This window comes from Dothidotthia symphoricarpi (assembly GCF_010015815.1).
Source record: "Dothidotthia symphoricarpi CBS 119687 unplaced genomic scaffold P153scaffold_5, whole genome shotgun sequence".
Classification (NCBI taxonomy): domain Eukaryota; kingdom Fungi; phylum Ascomycota; class Dothideomycetes; order Pleosporales; family Dothidotthiaceae; genus Dothidotthia; species Dothidotthia symphoricarpi.
The window spans coordinates 10737-36128 of record NW_022985012.1 but is presented as its reverse complement, the minus strand read 5'-3'; the positions used below and the strand labels follow the sequence as shown (position 1 = coordinate 36128).

The 25392-nt window shown below is 48.0% G+C and overlaps 13 protein-coding genes across 13 annotated transcripts; 6 read left to right on the top strand and 7 right to left on the bottom strand.

Moving 5' to 3' along the window:
• Positions 1-304: 304 nt before the first annotated feature.
• P153DRAFT_272006 (uncharacterized protein) lies at positions 305-988 on the top strand (the record flags this gene model as incomplete). The annotated part of the gene is made up of 1 exon (XM_033662910.1): positions 305-988. A coding segment is annotated over one exon (684 nt), but the record flags the coding sequence as incomplete, so codon positions are not given.
• A 94-nt stretch (positions 989-1082) lies between these two features.
• On the bottom strand, positions 1083-3314 carry P153DRAFT_364314 (uncharacterized protein). The gene has a single exon (XM_033667569.1). It carries the CDS (start codon positions 2886-2888, stop codon positions 1311-1313), a length of 1578 nt encoding a protein of 525 aa, XP_033526214.1. The 5' UTR covers positions 2889-3314; the 3' UTR covers positions 1083-1310.
• Positions 3315-4170: 856 nt separating this feature from the next.
• Positions 4171-5190, top strand: P153DRAFT_373694 (Ribokinase-like protein; the record flags this gene model as incomplete). Its single annotated transcript, XM_033669471.1, has 1 exon — positions 4171-5190. The coding sequence occupies one exon, from the start codon at positions 4171-4173 to the stop codon at positions 5188-5190; it is 1020 nt and encodes a 339-aa protein (XP_033526213.1).
• A 282-nt stretch (positions 5191-5472) lies between these two features.
• On the top strand, positions 5473-6962 carry P153DRAFT_179439 (kinase-like protein). The gene is made up of 2 exons (XM_033662363.1): positions 5473-5785; positions 5840-6962. The coding sequence occupies exons 1-2, from the start codon at positions 5754-5756 to the stop codon at positions 6663-6665; spliced, it is 858 nt and encodes a 285-aa protein (XP_033526212.1). The 5' UTR covers positions 5473-5753; the 3' UTR covers positions 6666-6962.
• Positions 6649-8418, bottom strand: P153DRAFT_364312 (uncharacterized protein). The gene is made up of 3 exons (XM_033667568.1): positions 7567-8418; positions 7215-7516; positions 6649-7114 (listed from the first exon to the last, which is right to left on the bottom strand). Exons 1-3 carry the CDS (start codon positions 8336-8338, stop codon positions 6968-6970), a joined length of 1221 nt encoding a protein of 406 aa, XP_033526211.1. The 5' UTR covers positions 8339-8418; the 3' UTR covers positions 6649-6967.
• Positions 8419-8512: 94 nt separating this feature from the next.
• On the top strand, positions 8513-10398 carry P153DRAFT_310083 (heme-dependent catalase). The gene is made up of 2 exons (XM_033664760.1): positions 8513-9184; positions 9251-10398. Exons 1-2 carry the CDS (start codon positions 8909-8911, stop codon positions 10208-10210), a joined length of 1236 nt encoding a protein of 411 aa, XP_033526210.1. The 5' UTR covers positions 8513-8908; the 3' UTR covers positions 10211-10398.
• Positions 10399-10509: 111 nt separating this feature from the next.
• On the bottom strand, positions 10510-11631 carry P153DRAFT_364310 (uncharacterized protein). Its single transcript, XM_033667567.1, has 2 exons — positions 11396-11631; positions 10510-11316 (listed from the first exon to the last, which is right to left on the bottom strand). The coding sequence occupies exons 1-2, from the start codon at positions 11399-11401 to the stop codon at positions 10891-10893; spliced, it is 432 nt and encodes a 143-aa protein (XP_033526209.1). The 5' UTR covers positions 11402-11631; the 3' UTR covers positions 10510-10890.
• Positions 11632-12589: 958 nt separating this feature from the next.
• P153DRAFT_382715 (uncharacterized protein) lies at positions 12590-13309 on the bottom strand (the record flags this gene model as incomplete). Its single annotated transcript, XM_033670174.1, has 1 exon — positions 12590-13309. One exon carries the CDS (start codon positions 13307-13309, stop codon positions 12590-12592), a length of 720 nt encoding a protein of 239 aa, XP_033526208.1.
• A 210-nt stretch (positions 13310-13519) lies between these two features.
• On the bottom strand, positions 13520-14716 carry P153DRAFT_382714 (uncharacterized protein; the record flags this gene model as incomplete). The annotated part of the gene is made up of 2 exons (XM_033670173.1): positions 13520-14585; positions 14646-14716. The coding sequence occupies 2 exons, from the start codon at positions 14714-14716 to the stop codon at positions 13520-13522; spliced, it is 1137 nt and encodes a 378-aa protein (XP_033526207.1).
• Positions 14717-16257: 1541 nt separating this feature from the next.
• On the top strand, positions 16258-17268 carry P153DRAFT_354515 (uncharacterized protein; the record flags this gene model as incomplete). Its single annotated transcript, XM_033666510.1, has 3 exons — positions 16258-16328; positions 16380-16849; positions 16916-17268. 3 exons carry the CDS (start codon positions 16258-16260, stop codon positions 17266-17268), a joined length of 894 nt encoding a protein of 297 aa, XP_033526206.1.
• Positions 17269-18798: 1530 nt separating this feature from the next.
• P153DRAFT_382712 (uncharacterized protein) lies at positions 18799-19751 on the top strand (the record flags this gene model as incomplete). Its single annotated transcript, XM_033670172.1, has 4 exons — positions 18799-18833; positions 18906-19129; positions 19238-19498; positions 19567-19751. 4 exons carry the CDS (start codon positions 18799-18801, stop codon positions 19749-19751), a joined length of 705 nt encoding a protein of 234 aa, XP_033526205.1.
• Positions 19752-20036: 285 nt separating this feature from the next.
• P153DRAFT_364306 (putative efflux pump antibiotic resistance protein) lies at positions 20037-22066 on the bottom strand. The gene is made up of 4 exons (XM_033667566.1): positions 21360-22066; positions 20637-21292; positions 20367-20567; positions 20037-20309 (listed from the first exon to the last, which is right to left on the bottom strand). Exons 1-4 carry the CDS (start codon positions 21906-21908, stop codon positions 20168-20170), a joined length of 1548 nt encoding a protein of 515 aa, XP_033526204.1. The 5' UTR covers positions 21909-22066; the 3' UTR covers positions 20037-20167.
• Positions 22067-22579: 513 nt separating this feature from the next.
• P153DRAFT_364305 (uncharacterized protein) lies at positions 22580-23818 on the bottom strand. Its single transcript, XM_033667565.1, has one exon. The coding sequence runs from the start codon at positions 23593-23595 to the stop codon at positions 22654-22656; it is 942 nt and encodes a 313-aa protein (XP_033526203.1). The 5' UTR covers positions 23596-23818; the 3' UTR covers positions 22580-22653.
• Between the last annotated feature and the right edge of the window lie 1574 nt (positions 23819-25392).

Genomic DNA, 25392 nt, shown 5'->3' with positions numbered 1-25392 from the left:
TTGCAACAGCTGGAAGTCAATGCCAGACTCAACCAAACTAATGCGCTTTGTGTATTACTAGTAAGCGGCCCGCCAACCTCATCCATAATATCTAGTCTTTTTGTTCAATTGCGTCATAGGTTCAGAAAATCGTAGTTTGATCAAGTATCTTGACTAATCACCAATCCAAGACTCACCACCAAACAATCTATCCACACATACAAACAAAACAAGCAATTCCGCGTCACCTTCAAGCCAAAACCTCCAATCATCTCTAAATCCTCACCCAATGTCCCCATCCCCCTCCCCCTCCCCCTCGCCCACCCGCCTAACAACAGAACTCTCCCTCCTAACCACAATCTACCCCTCCCAAATCCACCACAACCCCCAAACAAACGACCTAAAATACACCCAAGGCCCCGCAACCCTGCACCTCCGCCTCCCCAGCACCTACCCCACCACCCTCCCCGACTTGATAACCGCCACCTCGCTGCTTAAAACCGACATCCGCGCGCTAGTAACGCAGCAATTCCACGCCGTGCGCCTCAGCATAGTCCCCGGGGAGGAAGCCCTCGATATCCTGATCACTGCGTTTCGGGATGTGCTTGCTCGTGCGGAAAGCACGGCGGATGGAGAGAAAGAGATAGAGATAGAAGCCCCAACGCAAGGAAACGCGGAGAGCAAGACGGTGATAATCTGGCTGCACCACCTGCTCAACACAAATAAACGCAAACTCGCCCTCGGCGCACCATCCCCCATCTCCGGGCTCGCGAAACCGGGGTATCCGGGCGTTATTTTGTATACTGGGCCTGTCGGGGCGGTGGATGAGCATGTTGGGTTGCTGAGGAGGCAGAATTGGCAGGCGTTTCAGGTTAGGTATGAGGAGGGGGAGGTGTGGGAGATGGGTGGTGGGGGAGGGGTGAGGGAGGTGGAGAGTATGAGTGAGGCGGTGAGGGTTGTGGGGGAGGGGAGGAAGGAGGAGTTTCTTAGGGCCGTGGGGATTAAGTAGGGGGGCGTTTTGGGGGAGGGGGAAGGGGATGAAGATACGATATGGATGGTATGAGGTGGAATTCCAGGCAAGACAGTCAGTCAGTCAGTCAGTCGATCATCTTTTGTTCTTCATTGAGAGGACTGGGTATCTGCGCGCCGAGAACAGACTAAACAAGTACAAAGGGAATGTATGATCAGGCTCCAGGAACAAACGAAAGAAACGCCCTCGCTGGATGATAGCCGACCCGCTCGCTGACACCAAAAGCAAAAATCGACATCGAAATCAAACTCAAAACCCAAACATATAGAAAATCTAACAGGCACATTCAAACAACACCACTTCAAACAAGCAGCCCCACACCCAAAGCAGCACCAAACCCACCCTCGCTATTCCGCCTCTTCCCCATCCCATCCAGCTGCCGCTCCGCATCCATCTTATGCGCCAACCCCGTCGGCGACGGCGGCCCAGACGGCGCCGCAAACGCAATATCATCACTCCCGTGCTCGGAGCGCGTGGGCGCCAGATCCTCTCCAAACGAGATAGAAGTAATCGAGTCATCGCTCATACCCCTTACAGGCGACGATGGTCTCTGCGCATCGCTGTGGGTAGGCACCGTCTCGCACGTCGCTGCAGTTGTCGGGATCTGAATAGCGATGTGCTTTGGTGCGCGTTTAGCTTTTGGCCAGCCGTGCGCGTCGTAGCGCGGCGGGTGCGATGTGAATTCCGTCATTGTCTGCTCGCGCACGCTGATGCGCATGCGTATTCCTTCGCTGAAGACTACGTCGCTTACTCGGGGTGAGGTGGCGAGTAGGACGGGGGCACAGCGGCGACGGTACCGGAGTGTCTGCGCTGGGTCGGGCTGGTTGGTGGGAGTGGATTTCGGGTCCGCGGGACTGGTTGATGGGCGCTCATCGTCGTCGTCTTGTGAAGAGTGCGGTCTCGCGTCTCTTGTTGAGGAGCGGGTGGGGAACCGCACATCTTCAGCGTCGAAGTCTTCTGTCTCGGCATCAGCCCCGGGAGCTGGGTTTTCTGGCTCTCGCGTGCCAGCCAGGTTTGGGTAGAGTTGGCGGATGATGCGTTCTTGCTCGGCAATGATGCGTCTCCCTGCTTCGACACTCGATAGGCTTTCCAGATTCTCTGCGTATTGTCCACCGTCGAGGGCCCGCTGTCGTCTGTTTCTCCTCGGCAGGCTACGGTAACGTGGCTCGCTTCGGTCTTCGATGGGTGGGCTGATGTCGATTGCGGCGCACAGCGCCTCTGTCCACGACAGCATCTCCTCCTCGGTATCCGCACATAGCAGGAATTGCTCTGCCTCTACGCGCAGACGGAGCACGTGTTCCCTGATGGGTTCGAATAGATGTGGGTCTGTCTCGAACACCTTTTGTCGAGATGCAGCGGGCACAAAATGCGCCAGTGGTGATTTTGGTATTAGTGCGGATTTTTTTACATCAGAAGCCATGCCAACCTCAGCATGTTGTAGCGAGTATGAAACTATGAGTCGGCCTGGTGAAGGTCGTCGGTTCTTGCTGAGGATGTTGGGGTGTTTGACTCGGTGGATGCTGAGCAGCGTCCCTCGCAGCACTACGTATGCGTTGTACCACTCCCGGTGGCCTGACACGCGAAATGGCGAGGATAGCTCCTTCCGCACGCCCATGATCCCCCCAAGCTCGACCGAACATGTGTATGCTGGCGGTCGATCATCGCTACGTGCTGCCTCCGTCTCCCTCCGCGCCTTCTCTTCTAGATGTCGCAATGATTGGGGGTCGCTCGCGCGGGCGTATGTGGGCGGAGAGCCTACAGGCAATTGCGCATGGGTGTGGAAGGTGTTGTGGTAGCCATATGTTGGTTGGGCGTTTTGTGAGTTGGGCGAGCGAATTCGCCGGGGGATCTCAGGTAGTATTCTAGGTGCAGGCTCCATTGTTAGGGCAGAAGTGGGTGTCTGAGTTCACAACAATGGCGAATTCCGAGTCGCGAAAACGATGTTTCCAAGGAGCTGAACTACGTCGTACACGGTGTAGGCAGACTGCGCGACGAGCGGTGCGTGAGCTATTTGTCAAGGTGCGGTAGCTTGTTTTGACAGCGCCAGACAATGTTCCGTGCGCCGCCTCTTTGTTTCCGGGACAGAAAAAGAAAGCCGTCAAAGCATGCTGCAAGTGAACCAAAGACAGCACCGCGGGAGCCACAATGGAAGGAGAAGCGCAGCCTTGTGGTTGGTGGGCGGACAGGGGTGTTGTGCTTGAAATGAGTTTTGCGAATGGGTCGTGCGTCGGTGCTGGGGGATGGCGTAGTACTGTAATAACTCTCATGCGCATACGGGCCGTTTGGGTGCAGAGGGAGGAGATTCAACAATTTCAACGCGACAGCAAGTGGTGTGCTGATGCATTGCCTATGTATCCATCACAAGCGACTGTCAGCTGTGTTTGCTGATCGGCATCCAGCGAACGCCTGCAAGGATTCCCCTCACAGCCCACCCGTTCTCAGGGGCCAGATCTTTGTATTATCCCCCTTTTGCGTCTAGCCTGCCGCCTCTACCCACATCGTGCCTCTCCCGGGAGGACTGACAGCATTCACGCCACACGTTATCGGCGGGGTACACTCCGTTAGATCTAGAATCCCACAACTACGGTGACCACCATGCTGTTGAACAACCACACCAACAATCAGACCTGCCGTCCCGACTTCAACAAGTGCCTTTGCATGCACGCTTGACACGCCACTGCAAGACCACGGCGGCTACAAACATCACCCTACATTCTCGCTCGGGAAGCTCACACCTACATGTGACCATCGGATAGCTATCTCTCAGTCAAGTTCGGCAGCCTCTTTACAGCGTCACGCAGACTTCAGTCACCGCCTGTGTCTCTATGATGTATACACATGACCAGCTTCCCCCCTCTGCCCCACTCTGGATCATGATGGACCCTGCAGCGGATACCATTTGCAACCATGCATGAGGCAAGGGCGCGTCGAGCGAAGCGAAGCAATAATTGACGGGGGTAATTGCAGTCAGCTGGATTACAGCTTCAACTTGTAGTTATGAGAACAGAATTGTTTTCCCCTCTCAAAATCTGCAAGTAGTTTGTAAGTGAGGGCTTAGGTAAGCCATATCCACAATCACAACCACAACCACAGCGACCAAAACCCTTGCTCCATCAATCCACACCCTCAACGCCATCACGTACCGGAAGACACAGAAGATCATGTCCGCTCCCATCTTGGAAAATGCCCACAAACACATCATCTGTATCGGAGCCATATATGTCGACACAATCCTCAACGTGCCTCATTTCCCAATTGAAGACCAGAAGCTACGCGCAAAGAAACTCACACGTCGCCGGGGCGGTAATACCGGTAACACACTTGAGGTGCTAGCACAGCTGCTTGAGCACGATCCGGGTCTAGAAACTGATCAAGACCCTCAAGCGATTCAACTTCATCTCCTCGCTGTTCTCCCAGATAGACAGTCAATCACAATGGCTCTGATTCGCGACTCTCTTCCTAGAGTAGACCTCGATCACTCTTGTATCTTTCGTGAGGGGCACATGGAAGCTGCATCGAGTTACATCATTCAAAACGAACAAAATCTTTCGCGGACAATTGTCAGCATCAATGAACTTCCAGAGATGACTGCCAACGAGTTCACAGCTCAGGCCTCGCGAATGGCCATTGCAGATAATCATGGCTGGTTCCATTTCGAAGGCCGAATCCCAGACGTCACGCTTGAGTGCGTCCAGTACCTGCGATCGAAGAAGGAATTTGCAAGCTTCAAGATCAGCGTAGAATGCGAGAAGCCTGAGCGGACAGGCATGGCTGACGTCGCTCGTCTTGCAGACGTTGTGTTTTATTCGAGACTATGGGCGGACAGTAATGGTTACGATAACGCTACTACTTTCCTTGAGTCACAGATCTCGAGTGCCAGACCTGGTGCGCTTTTGTGCTGTACATGGGGTGCTGGAGGTGCTACCGCCGTTCAGAAAAGCACCACATCACACGGGGTTCTGGAATGGGAGAGTGTCCATGCTTGGCAGCCAGAGACGAAGCAGTCACTTGTCGACACTGTTGGCGCAGGGGATACCTTTGTCGCAGGCATGCTTTTCACGCTCAGTAGCCGCGAAGACTGGAAGCTTCAGGAAAAACTTCAGTTTGCTAATCAACTTGCCGGTCGGAAGGTTCTGCAAGATGGGTTTGCTGGCCTGGGTCGTAAAATCTTTAGGGTTTAATACTGTTTTGCCTGGTGAAAACAGGCTGCGTTGAGATGACTACATCGATCTAGAGAGTTACATTTTGCACTTCCAACCCGACTATAGTTCTTTTATTTCCTTGGTGTATCCTAATATTGCAGCCTTATATATCCCCTGTTAGTAGGTTCTGGAAGAGCAGGGATTTTACGGTAGTAGCTGAACTTCCAACGCAAAAGGCCGCGACGCTTCTCTTAACCTGCTACGCCTGCGCAGCTCAAGTCCGCACCCCCCAAACGTCGACGGTTCTGTTTCCTTAATTGCAAGCCTTACACTTTGCGACTCACACTCGAAAACCTGCGCGGCGATATACCTTTCGCTTTTAATTTCTTCGCCGCTCCAGGAGCAACGCCCTACAACACCAACTCCACGACGGCGGCTGTACTATACATTGACAGCAAGCCGTTTCAAGCGATAGCATTTCTACGTCGCAACACTTTCCAGTTATTTGAGACTAGCCTACCTACCTCTGCACAATCCTGGAGGATATAGCTGAAGCGGGCAACAAGCTTAGCTCTCTCTGCAATCCGGATATCTACTCGAATATGGAACTACCACAGGAACTCCTTGATTATAAGTATAATCTTAGGCCTAAATCTCATCTCGTCTACCTTTCCTGACTAAACTTCAGTCCAATTCGGCATTTCGCTGATGAAATAACGCTACCTAACAATGCGTTGGACATGTTCGAGAAAAAGATTGGCCCTAGGATTATTCTTTTTCCCGATACAAAACAAATCTTGAAGATTGGTCATGGCATCGCACGGTCAGAGGCGGACGCGATGCGCCTTTTGGCCACTCAAACGTCCGTACCCGTCGCTAGGGTCGACCGTGTTGGTGAAAGAGGAGATTCTGGGTACATATTGATGTCGCAATTAGAGGGACAACCGCTGGCAGATGTCTGGTCACATCTAGGATGGGAAGCCAGAGCTTCTCTAGCACAAGAACTACGAGGTTACATTCAAGAATGGCGGGCACTTCGAGGCGAGTATTACGGTGCTCTCGGCGAACAACTTTGCCAAGATATTTTCTTCAAGCACCTTCCCGTGTACGAAAAGTCCGAAATTAACTATGGTCCATATAGAACACGGAGCGAATACAACGCAGGGATTAGGAGAGCCCTACAAATGTCAAGGCCGTTCGGGATCTTTGACGAAAGAGACGAAGCTCTACTAAGCAAGGTCGGGACCCTTGAAGATACGGCCATCGTTTTCACGCATGGTGACCTTCATCTGGATAACATCCTCGTCAAAGACGGCAAGATCTCTGGTATTCTCGACTGGGGGGCGTCAGGATACAGCATCAAGGATAGGGAGTACTACGAAGCACGATCAAGGGCAAGAGATCTGGAATGGAAAGCTGTACTTGAATCAGTTTTCGCTGGGGAAATTGACATGACCACCTATTTAATCCTTGAGCAACTTGACAAGGAATTGGTAGTATATTCTGGTTTCTGAATGGCTCTATACAAAGGCTTTTTCTACAAATGTATCTCCTACCTACGATTGGGAGTCCATCTCTTCCCTAAGCTCTGTGATAATACAGTCACTGATCTCCCTACAAGCCCTTAAACCCGTTGAGAAGTCCCTGCAGGAACCAATTCCTCAGCTTCAAGGGCAATTATACACTCCATTGTCCAGTCTTGACACCTGTCTACGCCGTTCCGTGGAGGTGGCTCATGACTAATAATCGAATTGGCCTGCGTGTATTGACTGACAGTAAGGGAGGCGACTTTCGAAATCACCCTCGGAACTCCCGATCAAGACGTTCCTAGTCGACCTTGCCACAACTCCATTGCGTTCTGTCTAAAGACCTTCTCCTTATCCTCGGTGGATAGGAAGTCGGCCTCTGAGAGTCCGGCAATGTTCGCGTTCACATCCCAGAAGCCGATCCCGTATGGATAATCCTATCGCAATATCAGCACCATCGGCATGGTGAGATTTCCATCTTGAAGAGAAAACGAGCTGGTGAAATGACGTCGTTTAGCACATCGTAGAAGGACTTACTGTTCCAAACACCAACTGGCTAGTTGGGATCCGCATTCCTTCCGTCAACCCTTTGACCTGGTTTGGGAAGACAGGTCCCGCACTATCATACCAAAACCGTGTCTTATACGCTTTCTTCGCTTCGTCGGATACGTCCGGGAATCCCAGTAAGAAACGTTCAGAGATGTCAGGGAAGGCGCCGGCCCCATGTGAAACCCGCCAGTGCAGATTGGGGAACTTGATGACGGTCTTTTCTGCCGTGATGCTAGATATCGCTCGCGCTGTTTCGAAGTAGAACTCACCCAGGCCAGAGCGGAGAGGTGCTCAATATCCATCAGTGACCGTTGGATTCTCAGCAGACGCAGCAACTTACATGGTCTGGATCCCACCAACCGCCCATCTTCAAGCCTGATCACCGGATCAGTGGGATGAATGAACACAACCTCCCTCCCACCGTTTCCACCCGCAACCCTATCTTGTAGGAACTGCCACACGTCATCGAACGCCTGTTCGCCGGGATACAGCCCCTCGTGATTCGTCAAGACCCCGACGCCTATCGCACCCAAATTCTCAAGCGCATGCCGTATCTCTCTCACACTCTCCTCGACATGCGGTAACGGCGTGACGGCGAGCCAACTGAACCGCTTTGGGTATAACCGACACAGCTCCGCCGAGAACTCATTGAGCAGGCGCGCAAGAGCAATTGTTTTCTTCTTGCGTAGCACTGCCTCGTCATTAGGGAATGCATTCGCTTGTGGCGTCGATATACACAACACAGAGTGTTCGATGTTATGCTCGGCCATGAACTGTAAGTGGCCATCTACACTCCAAGAGGGCGTCTCGCGGCCCGCGGCTTGGGGCTCGAGAGCTCGGAACCAGTTGGGGATGGGGTGCGTGTGCGTGTCGATTCGAGTTGCGTTTGTGAAGTTGAGGGTACGAATGTCGATTACGTGACCGGAGAGTGCGGCGATGGATTCTAGGGCTTCTTCGTAGAATGGGAGGCTGATTAGATCGATCGAATCGCGGACCGCATCGGATTTGATGCGATCTAGTATATTCGGTGATGAATAGGGTCCTGATGCGGTTGTCATGGCGAATAGATGTGCGGCGACGGAGTAATAGATTGTGGCAAGGACGAGCTGCATGCTAATGTGTCACTTTTTGAGCATGTTCAAGGGTCCACGTTTATACAAACATCTTAGGTTCGTATATTCAAGCCTGTCAGATACTGGTATCCACGGTTGTACTACTCGAGGTGGGTCGTTGGTACTACTTCTATGTCGGCTCCCCACATCATCGTCATGCAGCGCAGATCCTTTGTACACGATGCCAAGTCCTTACTCAAGGTGTGATGCCACACACATCGAACTGCAATCTGACTGAAAACAAGCAGCACGTTCCATTCCTAGAGATGTCTGCCAGATGGATCCCCGTGGGGAAGGTGGCAGAGTAGTGCATGCAGCGGATGTGGGACACCATCATCCGGAGTTGCATCCGACCACACGTTCGCTGCCGGTGCTTCGAAACTGAAATCATTTCACGCGCTACCCCGCATTTCCCTGGACATCACGTCTAGAGACAAAACAATGGGGAGCATGACCGCCGGCGATATGGAGGCTAGCATTGGTTCCGGGAGACAGAACAGTTGCATAAGATGGCGTCGCGCGCTCTGGCTTTCATCGACAAGATCTACTTTCGATTAAGATACCACAATCATGAGTGGAACGAAGATCATAACATGCCCCGCGGGCCATCACAAGATCGCGAACATTCACAATGGAAAAGTCGCAAGCGGAACTGTCAAGGCTGGTGGGCAAGACAAGCCCGCACCAGGCACATACATAAAATGGGACGCAGAGGGTGTCGAAGTCATCCCGTCCGATGAGAAAGAGAAGATTCAGGCAGTCTCCGACCAATTCAATCGTTTCCAAATGATGAACTTCAACGAACATATGCATTGTCTACGCGGCACACATCTGAAGACGCAAGGAGTAAGTCAAGACAAGTCACACACCCCTTACCCACAGCAAACCAAAACACTGACACCGCCCCCGCAGTGCGTAATAGGCAAATTCACAGTCCACGCCGACCTCCCACCCCACCTCGCGCAAGGCATGTTCGCACAACCCGGCACCTACGACGTGATAATGCGCTACTCATCCCTCACACCCAAAATCGTGCCCGACAACATCCCCGCACCCCGAGGCATAGGCATGAAAGTGTTCGGCATCTCGGGCGAGAAACTCTGGGGCGAGGACAAAAAGACCCAGGACTGGACGTTCAACAACTACCCCGTCCTCGAGCTGCGCGACCCCCAGACGACATTCGACATCGCCGATGCGCTGGAGCGCAACTGGGATGATCTGCCGACGTTTGCGGACGAGCAGGCCAAGCGCGTGGATGCCGATGTAGCGACGCTGGGGGGCCAGCTCCCGCGCCAGAACATGGTCGCTATGCCAGAGTACTCACAATCCGCGTACCGCCACGGAGCCTACGTAGCGAAATACGGCGTCTTCCCCCTCGGCAAAGAGCAGCTCGAACTCGTGGACACGGAAATCGGCGACAACGAGCCCATCAACATCATCTCGCAGAACGTGCGCGCCTTCCACCTCGCGCACAAAGTGAGCTACTCGTTCTGCGCGCAGCTGCTGCAGGATCTGACCGAGCAGCCCGTGGACGATATCGGCATCGAGTGGGATCCTAAGAAATATCCGTTTGAGCAGATTGCTACCCTCGAGTTTGAGAGGCAGGATAGCTGGTTGCCGGAGTTTCGGACGTGGTGGGATGATAGGATTACGGTTAACAGTTGGCATGGGCTGAAGGAACATCAGCCTCTCGGCAGTACGAATCGCATGCGTAGGGTGGTGTATGCGGAGAGTCGGAAGTTGAGGCTTAGGGTTAATGGGTATAAGGATTATGTTGAGCCGGCGGGCGTGGATGAGGTGCCGAGGGGGGAGTCGCCGCCGCAGGTTAAGTTGAAGTATCAGGATGCTGCGAGGACTGTGGAGGTTTCGTGAGGGCGGGAAGGGAGATGGGGTTCGATAGGTGTGGATGTTCGGGGATGGTTGGTCGTGGAGCCCTTTTACCGTAGCATGGCTAGCTCAACAAGGGTAGGAGGAAAGCCTATATGTATGGCCAGAACGTTACTCTATTGTTGCTCGCGTTGCCTGTGCTACCCCATTACATATCATGGTCAATCCAAAACACTCAAACCTTTGCCTGCCCTTTCGAAACTGGCCTTGAATATGCGTGCAGCTTGTTTGTTCCATGCAAATCACACGGGTTCATGTATTTGATACATACACAGAGCGTAGGAAACGTTGAATGAGATAAGGCAGAGGAAACACCAAATTCCCAACGAGTCTTGCAGCGCGAAGATAATTTATAGATTAGGTCATTCATGTGGACCAGTGCCTGCCCACTCTCCGCCGAATTGTTCATCCTTTTCTTGCCTAGTGGGCTGGCGTTCTTCGAGCAGCGTAGTATATCAAGTGATCATGGATTCTCCTATTATGGCATTATAGCCCGTTACCTTTGAGTCTTCGTCAGCCTCCCAATGATATCCTGGCAAGATACCACGCCAGATGGTCTTTGGTTGAGAATCTGTAATAGACTGCGTCTGAGAATTCACTGCGTGAGTCCCATCGTATAGTCCGCAGCGATATTCTCCAAGTCGAGAGTGTTGCAAGTTTTCGTGTTATCCCCAATCTGACCTCGTGCCAAGCCGCTCATAACACCAAGGATATGTGCAACCATATGTGTTTAACCACAAGTACGGGAGGAAACTCTCTGCGGAGCTCTCTGCGGAGCTAGCTGGCGTGACATCGAATGCTACAGCTTCTTCTGCATCGCTCTCGGATTGATCAGATTCGTGGTCAGACTCTGGAAATATTGCAAGGGCAATCTCCTCGGAGTGACGAGCAAAATGAAGGATGATAAGGTCTCGTCCGCCCGAAATCTCTTCGAGACAAAGTGGACAGGCTTGGCTTGTAGTGTTCTGTCCGATTCCGTGTTGCGATTCCAAATGACTTGTCATAGGCTCACGGTCTTGGAACAACGCACCTGTGAGAGAGCAGTGGTCAAAATGAAAGTGTATGCACAGATGTCTCGAAAGACATGCTTGCTGTAATGTAGTTAGGAGGAACTATGCAATACAAGATATGCAATACAAGATATGCAATCAGAAGGTGTAATATACTTACTTCCATTCTTTCGTTCGTCGTAATTAGACGAGTCGGTCGCATACTTCGCATGTGAACGGTTCACCAGATCGAGCTGTTTCTGGGAGGGTTGGAAGGTGTTTATGGCTAACTCCTGCCCTACTAGATACGACACTAGATGACAGAGCTCGATGCGGGGCCGGTCCACCTTTCGAAGCGGGCATCGATTGAGCTAGAACTGAGCTTCCAATACCGGAGTCATGGAACTCGGATCCTGCCGAATATGTTGAAGGAGTATTCATGTTCTCTTAAATACACTGGCGTTGATTCTGGACGTGCATATTATTGAACATGCAAAAATGACTCATCGACTGGTCAAAATCTGCACTGTGTGAGAGCATATAAATACACTTTAACACATATATCGGTTTCAATTAGACATTCCTAACTTTTCAACAAGCGTCTTGTCGGCTTGAGGAAATCGCGAGCTGACAGGATCCACATCGTATTGATCTGCAGCGCGATCTTGAAAACTCGTCCAGTTTCTCGCTTCTTCGTTGTCAAGTCTAGCTTCGGCGGGACATTGAAGGCTCGAGCTCAAGATCTGAAAGCTCTCAACTTTAGATCGTAAAGTCCGGAGTACATCTTCGATGCCGGGTTGATCAATACTCATTGTTTTCATATCTCTGAAAACATCACCCATCACAGTCTTCGTCTTGCATACTATAGGAACACAACGCCAAACCATATTTACGGCAAAACTTTACCAGCATATAGTGGAATTTTCAACATGCGTTTCAGTTCTTGTTTCTTCGTCCATGTGCTGGCTTGTCTTCAGGTTTATTGGTAGATGAGAAAGCAGCATAGGAACGAGTGACAGAGAACTAGCTAGTGCCATAACATAGCGTAAATGTTATACCTCAACACCTTGGTGCACCAATACCTTACACATCACCAATATATCATCAAGAGCGTACATCCATTGACTGATCTAACCAAGTCAAACCCGCGAGAGGTTTTCCTGGCTTGGGTCTTGCCATGAGTTTTACAAATCTTCTGTTTGATTGTTGTTCTCATCGTGTGTATTCACCAATGTCAAGTTTGTATCCATGGCACAAACGGAGAAGATTCCTTGGGTCTCGATATGCTCGGGCAATGTCTCCAGAATGAGGACGCGATACTGAGAACCCAAGATTTGGGCTTTGCTCAGGCCTTTTCTTTTCCCCTCCGAGCAGTTTACTTTTGGCGATGAATCTTCAGCTTTACCAGTGTCTCCAGAGAACGCTTGCTAAAGCTGCGTGTCTGCGAAGCACGAGTTCTGCCAAAACGATTGGACATTACACCCAATAGGCTTGTGATAGACTTCAGAGAACGAGCGGTGAGTATAGCAGTTGCTTTCATACTCTGTGAGCGTCGAAGGGTGTGGGCTGCGTAGTCCAAAGCGCTATTCCCTTCGTTGTCGCAGTGGTCCACTTGAATACCGCTGGTTGCAAGCAGCATGTCCAATAGCTTTGGCAGAGCCTTTTTGGCAGCAAACTGAAGTATGGTACTACCACCTCGGGAGCAGGAATTAACGTTGGCACCCCAGTTTATCATCAGTTGCATTTTGGTGTTGATGAAATCGTTACCAAGGTTATGTTCAACGGCTTGCTGTAGGAAACCCATGATAGGAGTGCGACCGCGGCAATCATATCTGTTGACATCGAAAGCGACCGTATCGAGCGGTAACGACAAATCGTTCAAGACTGACGTGTAAAGGAAGTCGGTCTGTATGAATACGTGAAACGGTGTTCTCCCTAGCTCATCCTCGTTTGACAAGATCCCGAAAGGCTGGACGTAGCCTGATCTGTGGACAAAGCGTGGGCGGAATAGGGATCGTGTGTTCTCACTCATTTCGTTGTAATCAGGATGGTGAGCCAAAAAGTCGATCAGGAATACCCCTGTGGAGTCACGCATTTGTGACATCCGCTCTACCCTGTTTTTCCACTCCGGATATCGTCGCATCAAGCGAGATAGCCACTTCAAGTCGAATGACGGCGACGAACATAGGAAGAAAAGGAAGTTTCTCCCATGGTTGTCTGAACGATCAAAATTGAAATTTAGTCGTTCCAAACATCGTACGAGACACTCGAATTGCGATTCATGAGTTTCGTCTACCAAACAGTTTCAATAAATGCCATTCAAGTCGTAGATTCCTGTGTGTCTTCTGGACACCAGAGTCTTGATTTGTTGCTTTGTGAGTGTCCAAGGTCTGTGTTGAAATCCCCGAGGATCTAGGAAGAATAGAAAAGTCTGACCATCAGCGTTGACGGCGTTGACGTCAGCCACTGTATCGATCAACGGGAGAATGACACCGGCAGGCGCTCCCGATCTAGCGGCGAAGAAAAGTGCGCTGTTTCCGTAAGGGTCCAGACCAGGCTGCATCGGTTCAGACAAGCATTGATGCAGTTCAGCATGAAGCACTTCCGAGCATGGGTCCGTGAGGAAGGGATCATATCTCCGTGTGATAAGTCCATCCACAAACTGGCGAATGCATGCGGAATCGTTCGAACAACAAGTTTGGATCAACGCAGTGTTTGCTTGCTCAATCATTCGCTGCCGTAATCTGATCACTTGAGCAACCTGCTCCCCTCTTATAGTCCTTCCAGTCTCCACAATGGATGCGGCCGAGACGGAACCGCGGTCCGATGGCGTAAAAGTACTGATAGACCATCGCTTGTTCATGAGGCTGATCAGATCAGACATGACTGATGAGCTGAAACTAGTCTGCCTTAGGACTTGACGGATCTTGCTTCGCTGACTCTTCAGGGAGATCTCGCTACCATCGTTGTCAAGGGACTCATCTGTCGGGTCCGAGGGAGTTATGTTACCAAAAGAAAGCTGCTCCGGGTCTTCACAAACGTAGGTTGTTGATGGTCCAATCTCATCTTCCAATGTACTCGATGATCTTGGCCGGCATGTCTCGATTTTCGGTACCGGGTTGGACTCAGTCGGCGCAGGAGTGTTGTCCAAGTCTAACACTGCATCTGGGGGAAATGGGTCATTGCTTGAGTGACCCAGCCCGTAAGATTCGGAAGCTGACGTGTCTTTGTGGGTGTCTGACGTTGCATCTCGCTTCAAGGCTGCTCTAATAAAAGCCGCATTTCTGCGTGCATCCAGCTTGCTGGGGGGGCGGAATCGCTGGTTGTTGTCTGAAAGAAATTGGCGTATAAGCTGCTGAACCCTTCGATCCCTAATCGAAATCAATTAAATGAACTTGGATATCATAGGAACTAGAGTACATTCAACCTACTTTGGTGCGAACTGGTCGTCGCTTTGAATTCTGAGAATCTGGAGTGTGTAGTTCAGATCCAATCCACACATGCGGAGCAGCAGAAGCTTCTTTGTCCATGGTGCTAAGTAAATTTTCGGTCTACCTCTTTTCTTCTTCTGGCATGACGTAACCGTAATTTTCGGTACCTTGTTATTAATCGACGTGTTAGTAAAGGGCAACGCCATAAAGTTCTCAGCGAGAGTTTCTATCTCGCATACGCCTAACTCAGCAGTTCTAAGGCGATTATGCTGCTGAGGTTGTTAGCAATGTCAAGAGTTGTTAGTTGCGATATGCAATAAGTTTGGGTGAGCAGCAAAACATCCATGAATGTTACTCTTAAACAGTAAACAATGCACCGCGTTTGCCTGAGGTCGACGAAACGAAATAATATTCGACCAGTGACAGGGGGGTATTGTTAAGATTACAGCTGACGCTTGGCTGCACCGATTACGAAACGCAAATAATCGAGAACCTATCAAACACCCGAGGCTACGCTTTAGGAAACGATCTCGCAGCCAACTTTCGGCCTGAAGCCTTCAAATAATGCAAACGCAATAAAACATACCTCAACAAAGAATTCAGGACCGATTACGATTGATCGCCCTTGTGGTACAGTGTAGGTAAGGTTACTCACGATGATCAGCACAGATAATACTGTCGTCTGTGTAGGTAGGAAACGCAAAAATATGAATAGGGTGCTTGACGGGAAAGTCGAGGTGTTTGGAAACGAAATATTCTATGGGTGAGGCGTATAAAGCTGGCTCATATCCAGGGGACCTAATAACAGCACAATTTTCGAGATTCAAAAATGCAAGAACATTCCGGTACACTGCCACCTCCTCTTCATCGTCTCGACCAGTACCACTAATACCTCATTTGCTCCAGAACAACGTTTAATGGCAGCTGCTGCTCTTTCAGTGAACATCGTTCAAGCTACTCTTCAACTGCTCATCATTATACTATTCTGCTATAGTCGCCGTCGCAATACTGGTAGCAGGGAAAGAGGTAAACGTCCGCGTCTGACAGGTTGGAGATGAAATGCTAAGCAGCAGCAGAGAGCTACCTTACATGACTGTCAGTCGCAACTCGGGGCTTGGTGGCGAGCCTCCTAGACGTGATTCGATTACTGGCAGGTAGTCAAGCGAGTTAAGATGGAAGTGTCCACCGTCGAAGTGAGACGCACAACGGATAGGACGCTGAGCAATCTTGAGGACTGATAAGACATGTGAATCGTTTCTGTCTTGATGTGTTAACGATGTTTTTGTTGTGAGACGTTTATTTTCAAGACAATTTTTTTAGAGAAGATTGCGTTCATTGTACCTGCGGAGGAGCTCATTATTGAAGTGTATTTATATGCTCTCACACAGTGCAGATCTTGACTAGTGAATGAGTCATTTTTTGCACGTTTAATACTCATGTGTTGTGGTGTGTTCGAGCAGGGAATTCCATTAGCCCCGCGGCCTAAGGACATATAGAGTTTAGCCCCTTCCGCCTGCGTCATGCCGCCAACCTTGGAAGTTCCTCAGCCACGTATTGCAACGCCAACACTATTTCGTTCTCATGCTCTTCTCATGCATTCACACAACGGTAAATGGGGTCCGAGACTTTTGCACAGTTGACCAAGGCTGGCGGAGCTGCCTACAAATCCGTCACACAGAAATGGTACACGCACTGTTCTTCATCACGTGAACGTACTGACGAAGACTGTCGCAGGCAGGAAAGAAAGAACCGCCAATCGACAGCAGTTGCAGACGAGCAGCTGGCAGCAGCCGTTCGCGAGAAGAATGATGACCTCCAGCGGATTGCAGCGAAAGTCGCGGGTGATTCAGCTGCCGAGATGACACCGCTAGTCTGCCAACCTCAAGCGACCTACAGCGCGGTATTCCTGATAACCACTCCAATTGCTTATGGAAAATTCGAACTTTCCAGAAGATCGTATGAACTTCTGGGCAAGCATGTCGGTATGAGCATGAACAGTGTTAGCCATTGGGCGGTGTGCGTCATCAATCGCGGGCTTGGGGTCAGTTATACGTATGACTTGATGAGCGACCAGTTGGAGCTCGCGATGCTGGGAAAAAACTATTTTCGGGTGTATGAAGTCACAGACGACTTCATTGCGTCGTGGAGTTCTTGTTATTACGTCGGCGAGACTACAAAGAAACATGAGGAGATTCAAGAACATGGTATGTCTTCGGCGGCTTTTCACCGATCGCATCACACCACACAACTGTACGCTAATAGTGAACTAGGTCAGGCTTTCATAGCCGCAAACCAACGCTACAAGGTGACCTCAAACAACTGTCAGCACCTTGCTGGGGCTATGGTCCAAGATCTTTGCAATGGCAAAGTCATCAGCCAGGCGAAGTTGGACGAAGAACTGCGCCTTGTTTCACCAAAGATGGCGCGAGATCTGATGGTAGCAAAATTAAGGTCCAGGTTCGAGGTGGAAGACCAGAAAGAGGATAGCGACTCTGTGAAGCATGATGTTGACTCCATTAAAGAGTTGTGGAGCAGAATCAAACACAGGCCAAGTCAGGTTGACTCTAGTCTCGAGCCTTCGCCGCCGCCATTACCCCCTCGCACCGCTTCCGGATCTAGATGAGAACTAATTCCTGGTTATTGTCTACGTCTTGTCCAACCTACATTCAAGATTACAATTGTTACATCAAAATCTAATCATGCATTGGTAGGCGAGCTCAGATTCTGATGTAAAAAGAAATAGCTAATCTGTGTAGAAAAAGAAGTTTTAATTCTAGCGCTTAGAAACATCAATAAAACAGTAGAGATATAGTTTATGCTGCAACCAGTTCAATGAAGTTCTTAAGATATATGTAGTTCCAACGTTTATCTTCCAAGTAACATATCTATCAGATATAGGAAATATCTTCACATGTCTTGACGAGCGTTCCATTGTCCTTGGAAACTGACAGGAGCCCACTTGCAGAACTAAGCATTACATTGCAAAGCCACCATTTTCCTTCGACATACGGTACACATACTATTTTGTTTGTTGGCTGTGCCTCACTTTCGAAAACACAAAGGGGAAAAAGACAAGAGTACGCAGCAACATCGCGAGAGAGGAGGGTGTTCGTACGTTCACCACCCGTCAATGAACTAAAACCAATTCTGAGTCTGCCAGAAGGCTAAGGACCCAGCATGCGACTCCTGACTGTATCACGAGCTGGGAATGGGTCGTCCTACACCACCGGATCCGTTTAAGGGTATTACCTGTCGTTGTCTTTATGATGTTCCTGTTCTCTTTTGCGACTCAGCGAAGTGACTTCGAACGCATGTAGGCTTATCGTCGCTAGGGTTGTTCAATTGGACTGGGGTGGAGTACGTCTTGCTCCATTCAATGTTTACCGTGACGAGTTTAGACCCTCGGCACTTGGAACTGAGTCTGAGGTTGCCCCCTCTATGCTATGCAAACCCTGAGACTATAACACAGGGTGATCGTGTCATGGTCACATATCATTATCCCGGATCTATACACGCGAGTGATGGTTACTACATTCTTGGGAGGTCGGTAGCCGTTTTCCGGTTCTCCACACCCCCCTTTCGACCAAAGGCAATGTGGATTCCACGACTGCATGACGAGCCCAAGACCGCTGACCCCCTCCCTGGCATCGATGCTCATTGGGACCATAACTCCTCTTATTAGAAACACTCCTCGGAGCTCCTGGACAAGACATATGAGCTCGGATAGACGATAGGAATAGTTTACTCGAGACTTCGAATCGATATAGCAGTTCGATCATTTCAGCGTGTGGTGAACATGGAACTAGGATGTTTGTATGAATGCAGGAGGCCTGAACAAATGTATGGGTCATCTATTTGCTCATTTATCTTTTCATAATTACGTTCATCGGTTGATAACTGCGCGAGAAAATGCAAACCTTTGTGATCTCAGCCTAGAGAACAACTTTCTATGTTAAAAACCCATCGCTTAAAGAGTTTTGCTTTCTGCATTAAGATCGCTAATTACTTTATGTTGCCAGTTCATCTTGTCTCACAAACCTCTCGCGATGTTATCAGTCAACCGCGATTATCGTCTGGGTCCACATCTTTTGACTCGTCGTCAATTGCACCTTTCGGAAGCCGAATGCCCTGAGGCCATTCGAAGAGATTGTCTATGTTCCAGGTCTTCTTGATGCGCCGCAGCTCGTGGTGATTCTCTTCAAAGTAGGCCCTCTCGTAGCCTGCTTTCAACAAGTAATTAGCATACTAATCGTTTCTCAGCGTATCAATCGCTATACCCAAACCAAAAACCAGAGCTGAATATGTTCCGAACGTTAAGAAATACATCCAAAACACGTCTGCGGAGAGATCCTTCCTGAAAAACCCTAAATTCATCGAGGAGCTGGCAGGGAAAGCTGCAGGCCTAGCCGAAGACCCGATTTGTGGCAAGGAACTCTTCACCAAAACGGCCCTCGTAAGTGTGTATCAGCAAGTGCTGTACTGTAGTAAGTGTTCGGAGAGCAGACTCATCAACAGGATCGCTCGAGTCACCACCCGATTCCTGCCTGAGGATGAGAATATTCACTTGCGTTACACCAACTAAAAGATACCAGATTCCAACAGCCTCGAATTCGAAGAGCTAGGCGCCGTAATCGCGCCGCTGAAGCTTGGTGGTGACACTCCGATCGGCACGAATCTGAGGAGAAAGATCCTCGAGCCGTTAGTCTACAGCAATTTGCCCAAAAACCTCAAGAGACCACTACTCATTTCCGTCATCACGGACGGTATGCCTGAGCTGGAACTACGGTCGATGTTTGTAGACGCTATCGCGGAGTGTGGCGATGAGCTGAAAGCGTCTGGACTCTCTAGAAAATGTAGGCTTAGAATATCATTATGCAAATGTTAACTTACTGATAGTGTAATTAACCTTTCTCATTGCTAGGCGTTAGGTTTGTTTTTGGTCAACTTGGCTTGGCCCCTGCAGCGACAAGATTCTTGCAAGAGATAGGCCAGAACCCGAAGATCGCAGATGTTATATTTGTTGCATTGGGTAGGTTAGCAATACAAGTCATACACATTACACAATTAAGCAACAGTGCACCTGCTGACAGGTCGCAGAAAAACTAGACGTTGCGAGTTCAAACCTGGGAAGCGACTGGAGAATAGATGAATGGGCGGGCTTTAGTCATACAGGTTTACCATTAAATTTCAATAACTTGCTAATATGTTCAATGTTAGCTCATTGAGACACTGTATTCGCCTCCCATGGAACCTGAGAACAAGAAAACTTTATATAGAGGGTAAGCGTGACTCATAGGGCCCCGAGGTAGCCTAGCGTTAACGATATTCACTTGAAAGATTTATAATACACCAATGGATAAGATTCCGTGCGCGATATTGCCTTTTACTCTTTGCGTTGATGAGCAATAGGCTGACGGTTGCTTGCACAGCTGAGCTTAAACCAAGGAACCCAATAGAATATACCGTGCTATTTGCTTTACGAATGTAGTAAACCTTCCAGATCCCCTATTACACGTTAGAACCTATTCCTTAATCGCACAGTAAGGGCTCTTTTGTCTCAAGAGCCTTCCGTATCGCCAAAGTAATAACACCGCCGGCAAGCCGATGCCTAATGCGATGAACCCAAGCATGCTGTTTGTCCAACCATAGTCTAGCGCATCATACCTAACATTGCACTTTAGCTTCACGATACATACAAACTAGTCAAGATAGTCGCCTTACATATACGATGAGAACATAGGGAATGCAAATCCAGCGAGACATCTTAGAAGGGAGATCGCAGCTAGACCGCTAGCAGAATAGCGCCCGTAAGTGTCTACAATGTAAGTATTGTTGGAAATCGTGCACGCGTAAGCGGCCGCGGTGAAGATAGCAATGCCAATATTCGGCATGATCCAATGCATATGAGTCTGAGCGCTCCATCTGATATCTCAATGTAAGCATAACGGACGTTTGCGCTCTCTGAAAAGGGGGTTTGTTAAATTGACATACCCATACCAGAACAACCCAACCGCAAGTAAGACAGTTGCCGGTATCATGATTGGCACTCGAAACTCTGGGCGACCTTCGCCGTTGTTGCGTGCTTTGAAGAATTTGTAGATTCGATCATTTATATGCGTGGTAGCTTCGGCTGCGAACACAGTACCGATTCCTAGCGACAAATAGTTGAGCGAGGCAATGCTTACCCGCTGGTGATATTGTCCCGTCCACAAGTTTGGGAAGTACGCATAAATGATGTAGATGTTACCGTACAGGTATCCTTGATATATCGCGAGTACCTGAACAACAGGTTGCGTGGCAAGCAACTTCAGCGGTCGAACCATGTTAACCTTGGCGACTTCGCGTTTGGAGCCAAGATCATGCTCCGTGTACAGATTGGTTTTTCCTTCCTGCTCTAAGTGTTGCTTCTTCTGTTGGAGAATAGTCGGGCTGTAAGTCTCCTCGAGGAAAAAGAAGCCCCAAATCTGTACAAAGGCGTTGATAATAGAAGCAAGCCAGAAGGACCACCGCCACGAGGCGTATTCCGTGAGAAAACCACCTGCGATGGGTCCGATGGTCGGACCAACCAAAGGGGCGACGCTGTAGACAGCCATGGCTTTGCCACGTTCCGAGGCATCGAACATGTCGCCAATAGTACCTGCACCGATCTGACCAGGAGAGGACTAGCGTCAGCAAGATATGATCCAGCGTTAAGATTCTCAGATTTCAACTCACGCCCACAGAAGCACTGCCGAATAGACCAGACAGAAAGCGTAGCACGATGAGTTGCTCCTTGGTTTTTGCGAAACCACAACCAGTGTTGAACGCTAGATACATGGCATTGAACAGCTGCAGCACGCGAATTCGGCCAAAGATCTCTGATAGTGGTCCAATAAAAAGTGGACCGATTCCAAATCCGAGCAAAAAGATTGAAAGAACTAGAACTTTCTGAATTGCGTTGGTGATGTTGAGTTCTTGGGCGATCACCTCCAACGATGGGGCAACAATGGTGGTAGAGAGCGGGCTCATAAGAACAAAGCCAGAGACAGCTATAAGGGCACGCCATTTGCGACCCCGAGGCCAGTTCCTAGGGTTAAGAGGATCTTCTGGGCCGTTCCAGGTAACAAGAGTCCTTTCCAGGTCCGACGGTATCTTGTCCGAACTTGCTTGAGGCCCACCTGATGAATCTGTATCGTGCTGTCTGTCCGTGGCTGCCGGTTTTGAATCTTGCTGCTTCTCTTCGTCCGATAGAGTTCTGGCTTGCTCCTTCTGAAGTTCGACCATGGCGATCTGATCCCCAAATTGGGGAGATTTGGAGTGGAGTGAGAGGGATCGTCGCTTGTAATAGAGGTGAATGTAGAAGGAGATTGAGTTGAACAATTTCAAGGACCGTATTAGTGCAAAGGTCGTTGACTTTGCGTAGCGCGTATATTCAATTTGATATACTCGTCCTTACTAATCCTAGTTCCTGACCTTTCCGTTCATGGCTTGTTATTAATGGGGCTGCTGCTCTCGCTACACACCGCCTCGGAGCTCGGAGTGTTAGCGAGGTGGTCATCAGGCGAGCACTCCGATCAATTTTCTGTGTTAAGCTTACTCCGACCTTTCCTATGGTGGCATATTTACTGCGCTGTACATGACATATAATGTCCTTGGCCGCTAATTTCGGGTGGGCATAACGCGGAAAAATTCATCGGAGTAATGCTAGTTTTTTACCTTACTGTTCAGGACTACTTGAGAACTCAAAGCTGGGGCGTTACTAACTATAAGTAAAAACGACTGCATATTTTAGTTCGATAGGGGCGTGCGTGCTCCAATAAATATATGCAGGCATTTGGAGCTTTACAATGAACAATCATGAGAGACCCTTTCAAGATTCTGAACAATTCGTATTCGATTATACAGTGCTTTTTCATGGATGTACTCTACCTCCCACTCTGAAAACCCCAAACTTTTGCGCAATATGCTTTTCCCCCACCTTATCCCCTCTCAGGTCTCCTTCAACATCGTATACTACTACGGCATCAATCTAGAACCTTTCTTCTAAGATATCACTGACTTTGCCCGAACCCTTTAGCTGTAGTTGATCTACTGAAATCCACTCGACTTGCAATAGCGCAATGTAACCATTCTTCTGATGTTCCGCCCACTTTGCACTGATCTGACAAAACTTAGTATTGATTTTCTCGCGGACACTGTCCGCGTTGGCGGGCTCCTTGGCCACAATGCGGATCGTGAGCTCTTGTGCATCAGACCCATTCGAGCGGCGCACTACAAATTGCGAACCCTGTGACACACCCTCACCGAGAGACTCCTCAATTGTTTCGCGCAGCACTGCAATCGGAAGATGAGTATTGATAATCTTAAGGCCCACTGAGTCACGGCCGTGCAGCTGGAAGATCTCGTTGGAGTAGTCGGCCCAGCTGGCAATGTCGCCGGTGGGATAACGTATCATGGGTTGTAGGCGTCTGATGAGGTGCGTAACAACAATAGAACCCTTCTGGTCGTTCTCCTTGATGGGCTTGCCATTCTCGTCCATGATTTCCATCACGAGTAGAGGCGCGAGGACCTTATATGTCGGCGCCACGTCGTCATCACCTCCTTGGTATGGGTGTGGCGGAATGCCAATAGGCCCGGCGTCAATGCTACCATAGAGACTGGGGTAGGCCACGGCATTGGGGAACGCTTTCTTGTACGCGGCCCGCAAGCCCTTCGTGAATGACTCTCCCGTATATGAAATCAGCCGCACACTTTCCATGGTCTTGCCCTCCCTGGTCAACTGGTCCGCGATCGACCGTGCCGTGCTTGGATTCGATAGTAGCACTGTGGCATCAAATTGGAACATCCATTTGACAATGTTTTCTTTAGTTTCATTGCCGCTGATTGGCAAGTGAACGTGGGGTACGGGCATCTCCAACAGCGCCGTATTGAAGAAACTGAAGTTGCCGTAAACTCCGCCGAAGTGGCCCATATTGGCACCTCCTACATAGCCACAACCCTACGCCATTGGCACACCTTGGACCATTGCTATCGTCTTTTGTTCCGGTCGAGTCATGTAGACGTTTTTCGGTGTTACAGTCGTGGCACCGCTGCGCATTACAGTGCCGTCTGTCAATGGTGCGGTAAAAATCTGAGGTGACTATTAATTGTACGCGGGCCAATTTGCAGTCGTGTCGGTGATCGGTAGATTGTCAATGCTGGACGAAGTAGGGGTTGATAAATCGTTTTACGCATTGCCGGAAAAGGGTAAGTTTAAGCGAACTAAATTAATTAGTTCTTGCTGTACGTTAGCACAGTAGAGCGCAGTTATGTTAAGATAAGGCTACTACTAGTAAGTTAAAGTATAGATAAAAGTAGCTCTGTTAGATAGCTATATTTTATCTTAACTTAGTATAGACTCTTTAATTTTTATACTAGATATTACTATTTATTCTAAGATTTTATTAAAACCTATTATAAACTATAATTTAGTTCTAAATTTATACTCTATAAGAACTTAATTTTAGAGCTAAGTTATAATATATAGAACTTTTAAATATATAGATATACTATATATAACTTATAAAGAAAGACCTAACTCTACTAGTATACTTATAAGCTAAAAATTAATAGATTAGATATTAAAGTATAGTTACTATACTATATTTTACTTTATATATCTATCTTTCTAATTAGTATACTTTATTATTATAATTATAAGAAAAAAAATTTATTATATATTATTACTTAAATTATTTAACTTTACTTATATACTAGTAAAATCTTTTATTTTAAAGTCTTTATTTATATATACTATAATAATTAGAGCTTATATTACTTACTTAAGCTTTAATAAGTAGCTATTATATCTAATATATAGTATAATAAGTATATTATTAAGATAGAACTCTATTCTTTTCTATATATAAGTTAATAAATCTTAAGATTAGAAATTATAAGAAGCTAACTCTAAGAGTAGTTACTAGTATAAATTAGATAAATTTACTAAGAATCTATAGTACTAGTTTTCCTCTACTTATAGTTCTTTTAGTAGTATACTAGCTATTTCTAGTAAACTAGCTATAGGTAGGTATTAGTAGTTAAGGTAGCTAAGTTTTAAGGCTTTACTTACTAAAGTTTTACTAGGCCTAGCCTATTATATAAGCCTCTCTTTAGTTAAAAGTTTTATATTTTAACTTTACTATAATATAATATATTAACTTACCTTTATATATAATTTTTACTATAGCTATATTATACCCCTTTAGGTTATAGATACCTCTAAAATTTAGTAGGATATAGCAAAAATTAAAACATAAACAGAGGTCTAATAGTAATAATATTATAGTTAAAACTTAGATTTATAATACTACACTACTACTATTATATATATTCTACTCTATACTTTCTTTTATAAAAGTTTTAATATAATATCTCTTAATTTTAAAGAGTTATTTAATATTTTATATCTAAAGATAGTTAGATAGAGCTAATCTTAATTAGAAAGTTTTAAGCTAATACTAAATTAGAATAAAAAGTTTTAAGCTAATACTAAATTAGAATAGGTAGTTTTAAGCTAATACTAAATATAAGTATAAAGCCTTAAAGAAAAAGAGGTAGAAAGTAATACTAGTTATATATTTAGCGTTAGCTAGTAGTAAAAATTAGGTAGCTATATAAAGACTAATAATACACTTCTTTCTATATAATAAAATATAACTCTTTTATTTTTAAGTATTACTACCTATCTACTAACTCTAACCTACTAGTAGGCTTAGAGGACTAGTAG

Bases quoted from the DNA above. Each gene is read 5' to 3' on its own strand.
- P153DRAFT_364314 (XM_033667569.1), bottom strand. From the start codon at position 2,888: ATGGAGCCTGCACCTAGAATACTACCTGAGATCCCCCGGCGAATTCGC.
- P153DRAFT_179439 (XM_033662363.1), top strand. From the start codon at position 5,754: ATGGAACTACCACAGGAACTCCTTGATTATAA. The intron at 5,786-5,839 runs GTATAATCTTAG...ACTAAACTTCAG, and splicing joins CAGGAACTCCTTGATTATAA to TCCAATTCGGCATTTCGCTG.
- P153DRAFT_364312 (XM_033667568.1), bottom strand. From the start codon at position 8,338: ATGCAGCTCGTCCTTGCCACAATCTATTACTCCGTCGCCGCACATCTA. The intron at 7,517-7,566 runs GTAAGTTGCTGC...ATGGATATTGAG, and splicing joins GTTGGTGGGATCCAGACCAT to CACCTCTCCGCTCTGGCCTG. The intron at 7,115-7,214 runs GTAAGTCCTTCT...ATATTGCGATAG, and splicing joins GCCAGTTGGTGTTTGGAACA to GATTATCCATACGGGATCGG.
- P153DRAFT_310083 (XM_033664760.1), top strand. From the start codon at position 8,909: ATGAGTGGAACGAAGATCATAACATGCCCCGCGGGCCATCACAAGATC. The intron at 9,185-9,250 runs GTAAGTCAAGAC...CCGCCCCCGCAG, and splicing joins CACATCTGAAGACGCAAGGA to TGCGTAATAGGCAAATTCAC.
- P153DRAFT_364306 (XM_033667566.1), bottom strand. From the start codon at position 21,908: ATGGTCGAACTTCAGAAGGAGCAAGCCAGAACTCTATCGGACGAAGAG. The intron at 20,568-20,636 runs GTATGTCAATTT...TTGAGATATCAG, and splicing joins GTTGGGTTGTTCTGGTATGG to ATGGAGCGCTCAGACTCATA. The intron at 20,310-20,366 runs GTAAGGCGACTA...GTGCAATGTTAG, and splicing joins CCTATGTTCTCATCGTATAT to GTATGATGCGCTAGACTATG.
- P153DRAFT_364305 (XM_033667565.1), bottom strand. From the start codon at position 23,595: ATGGGCCACTTCGGCGGAGTTTACGGCAACTTCAGTTTCTTCAATACG.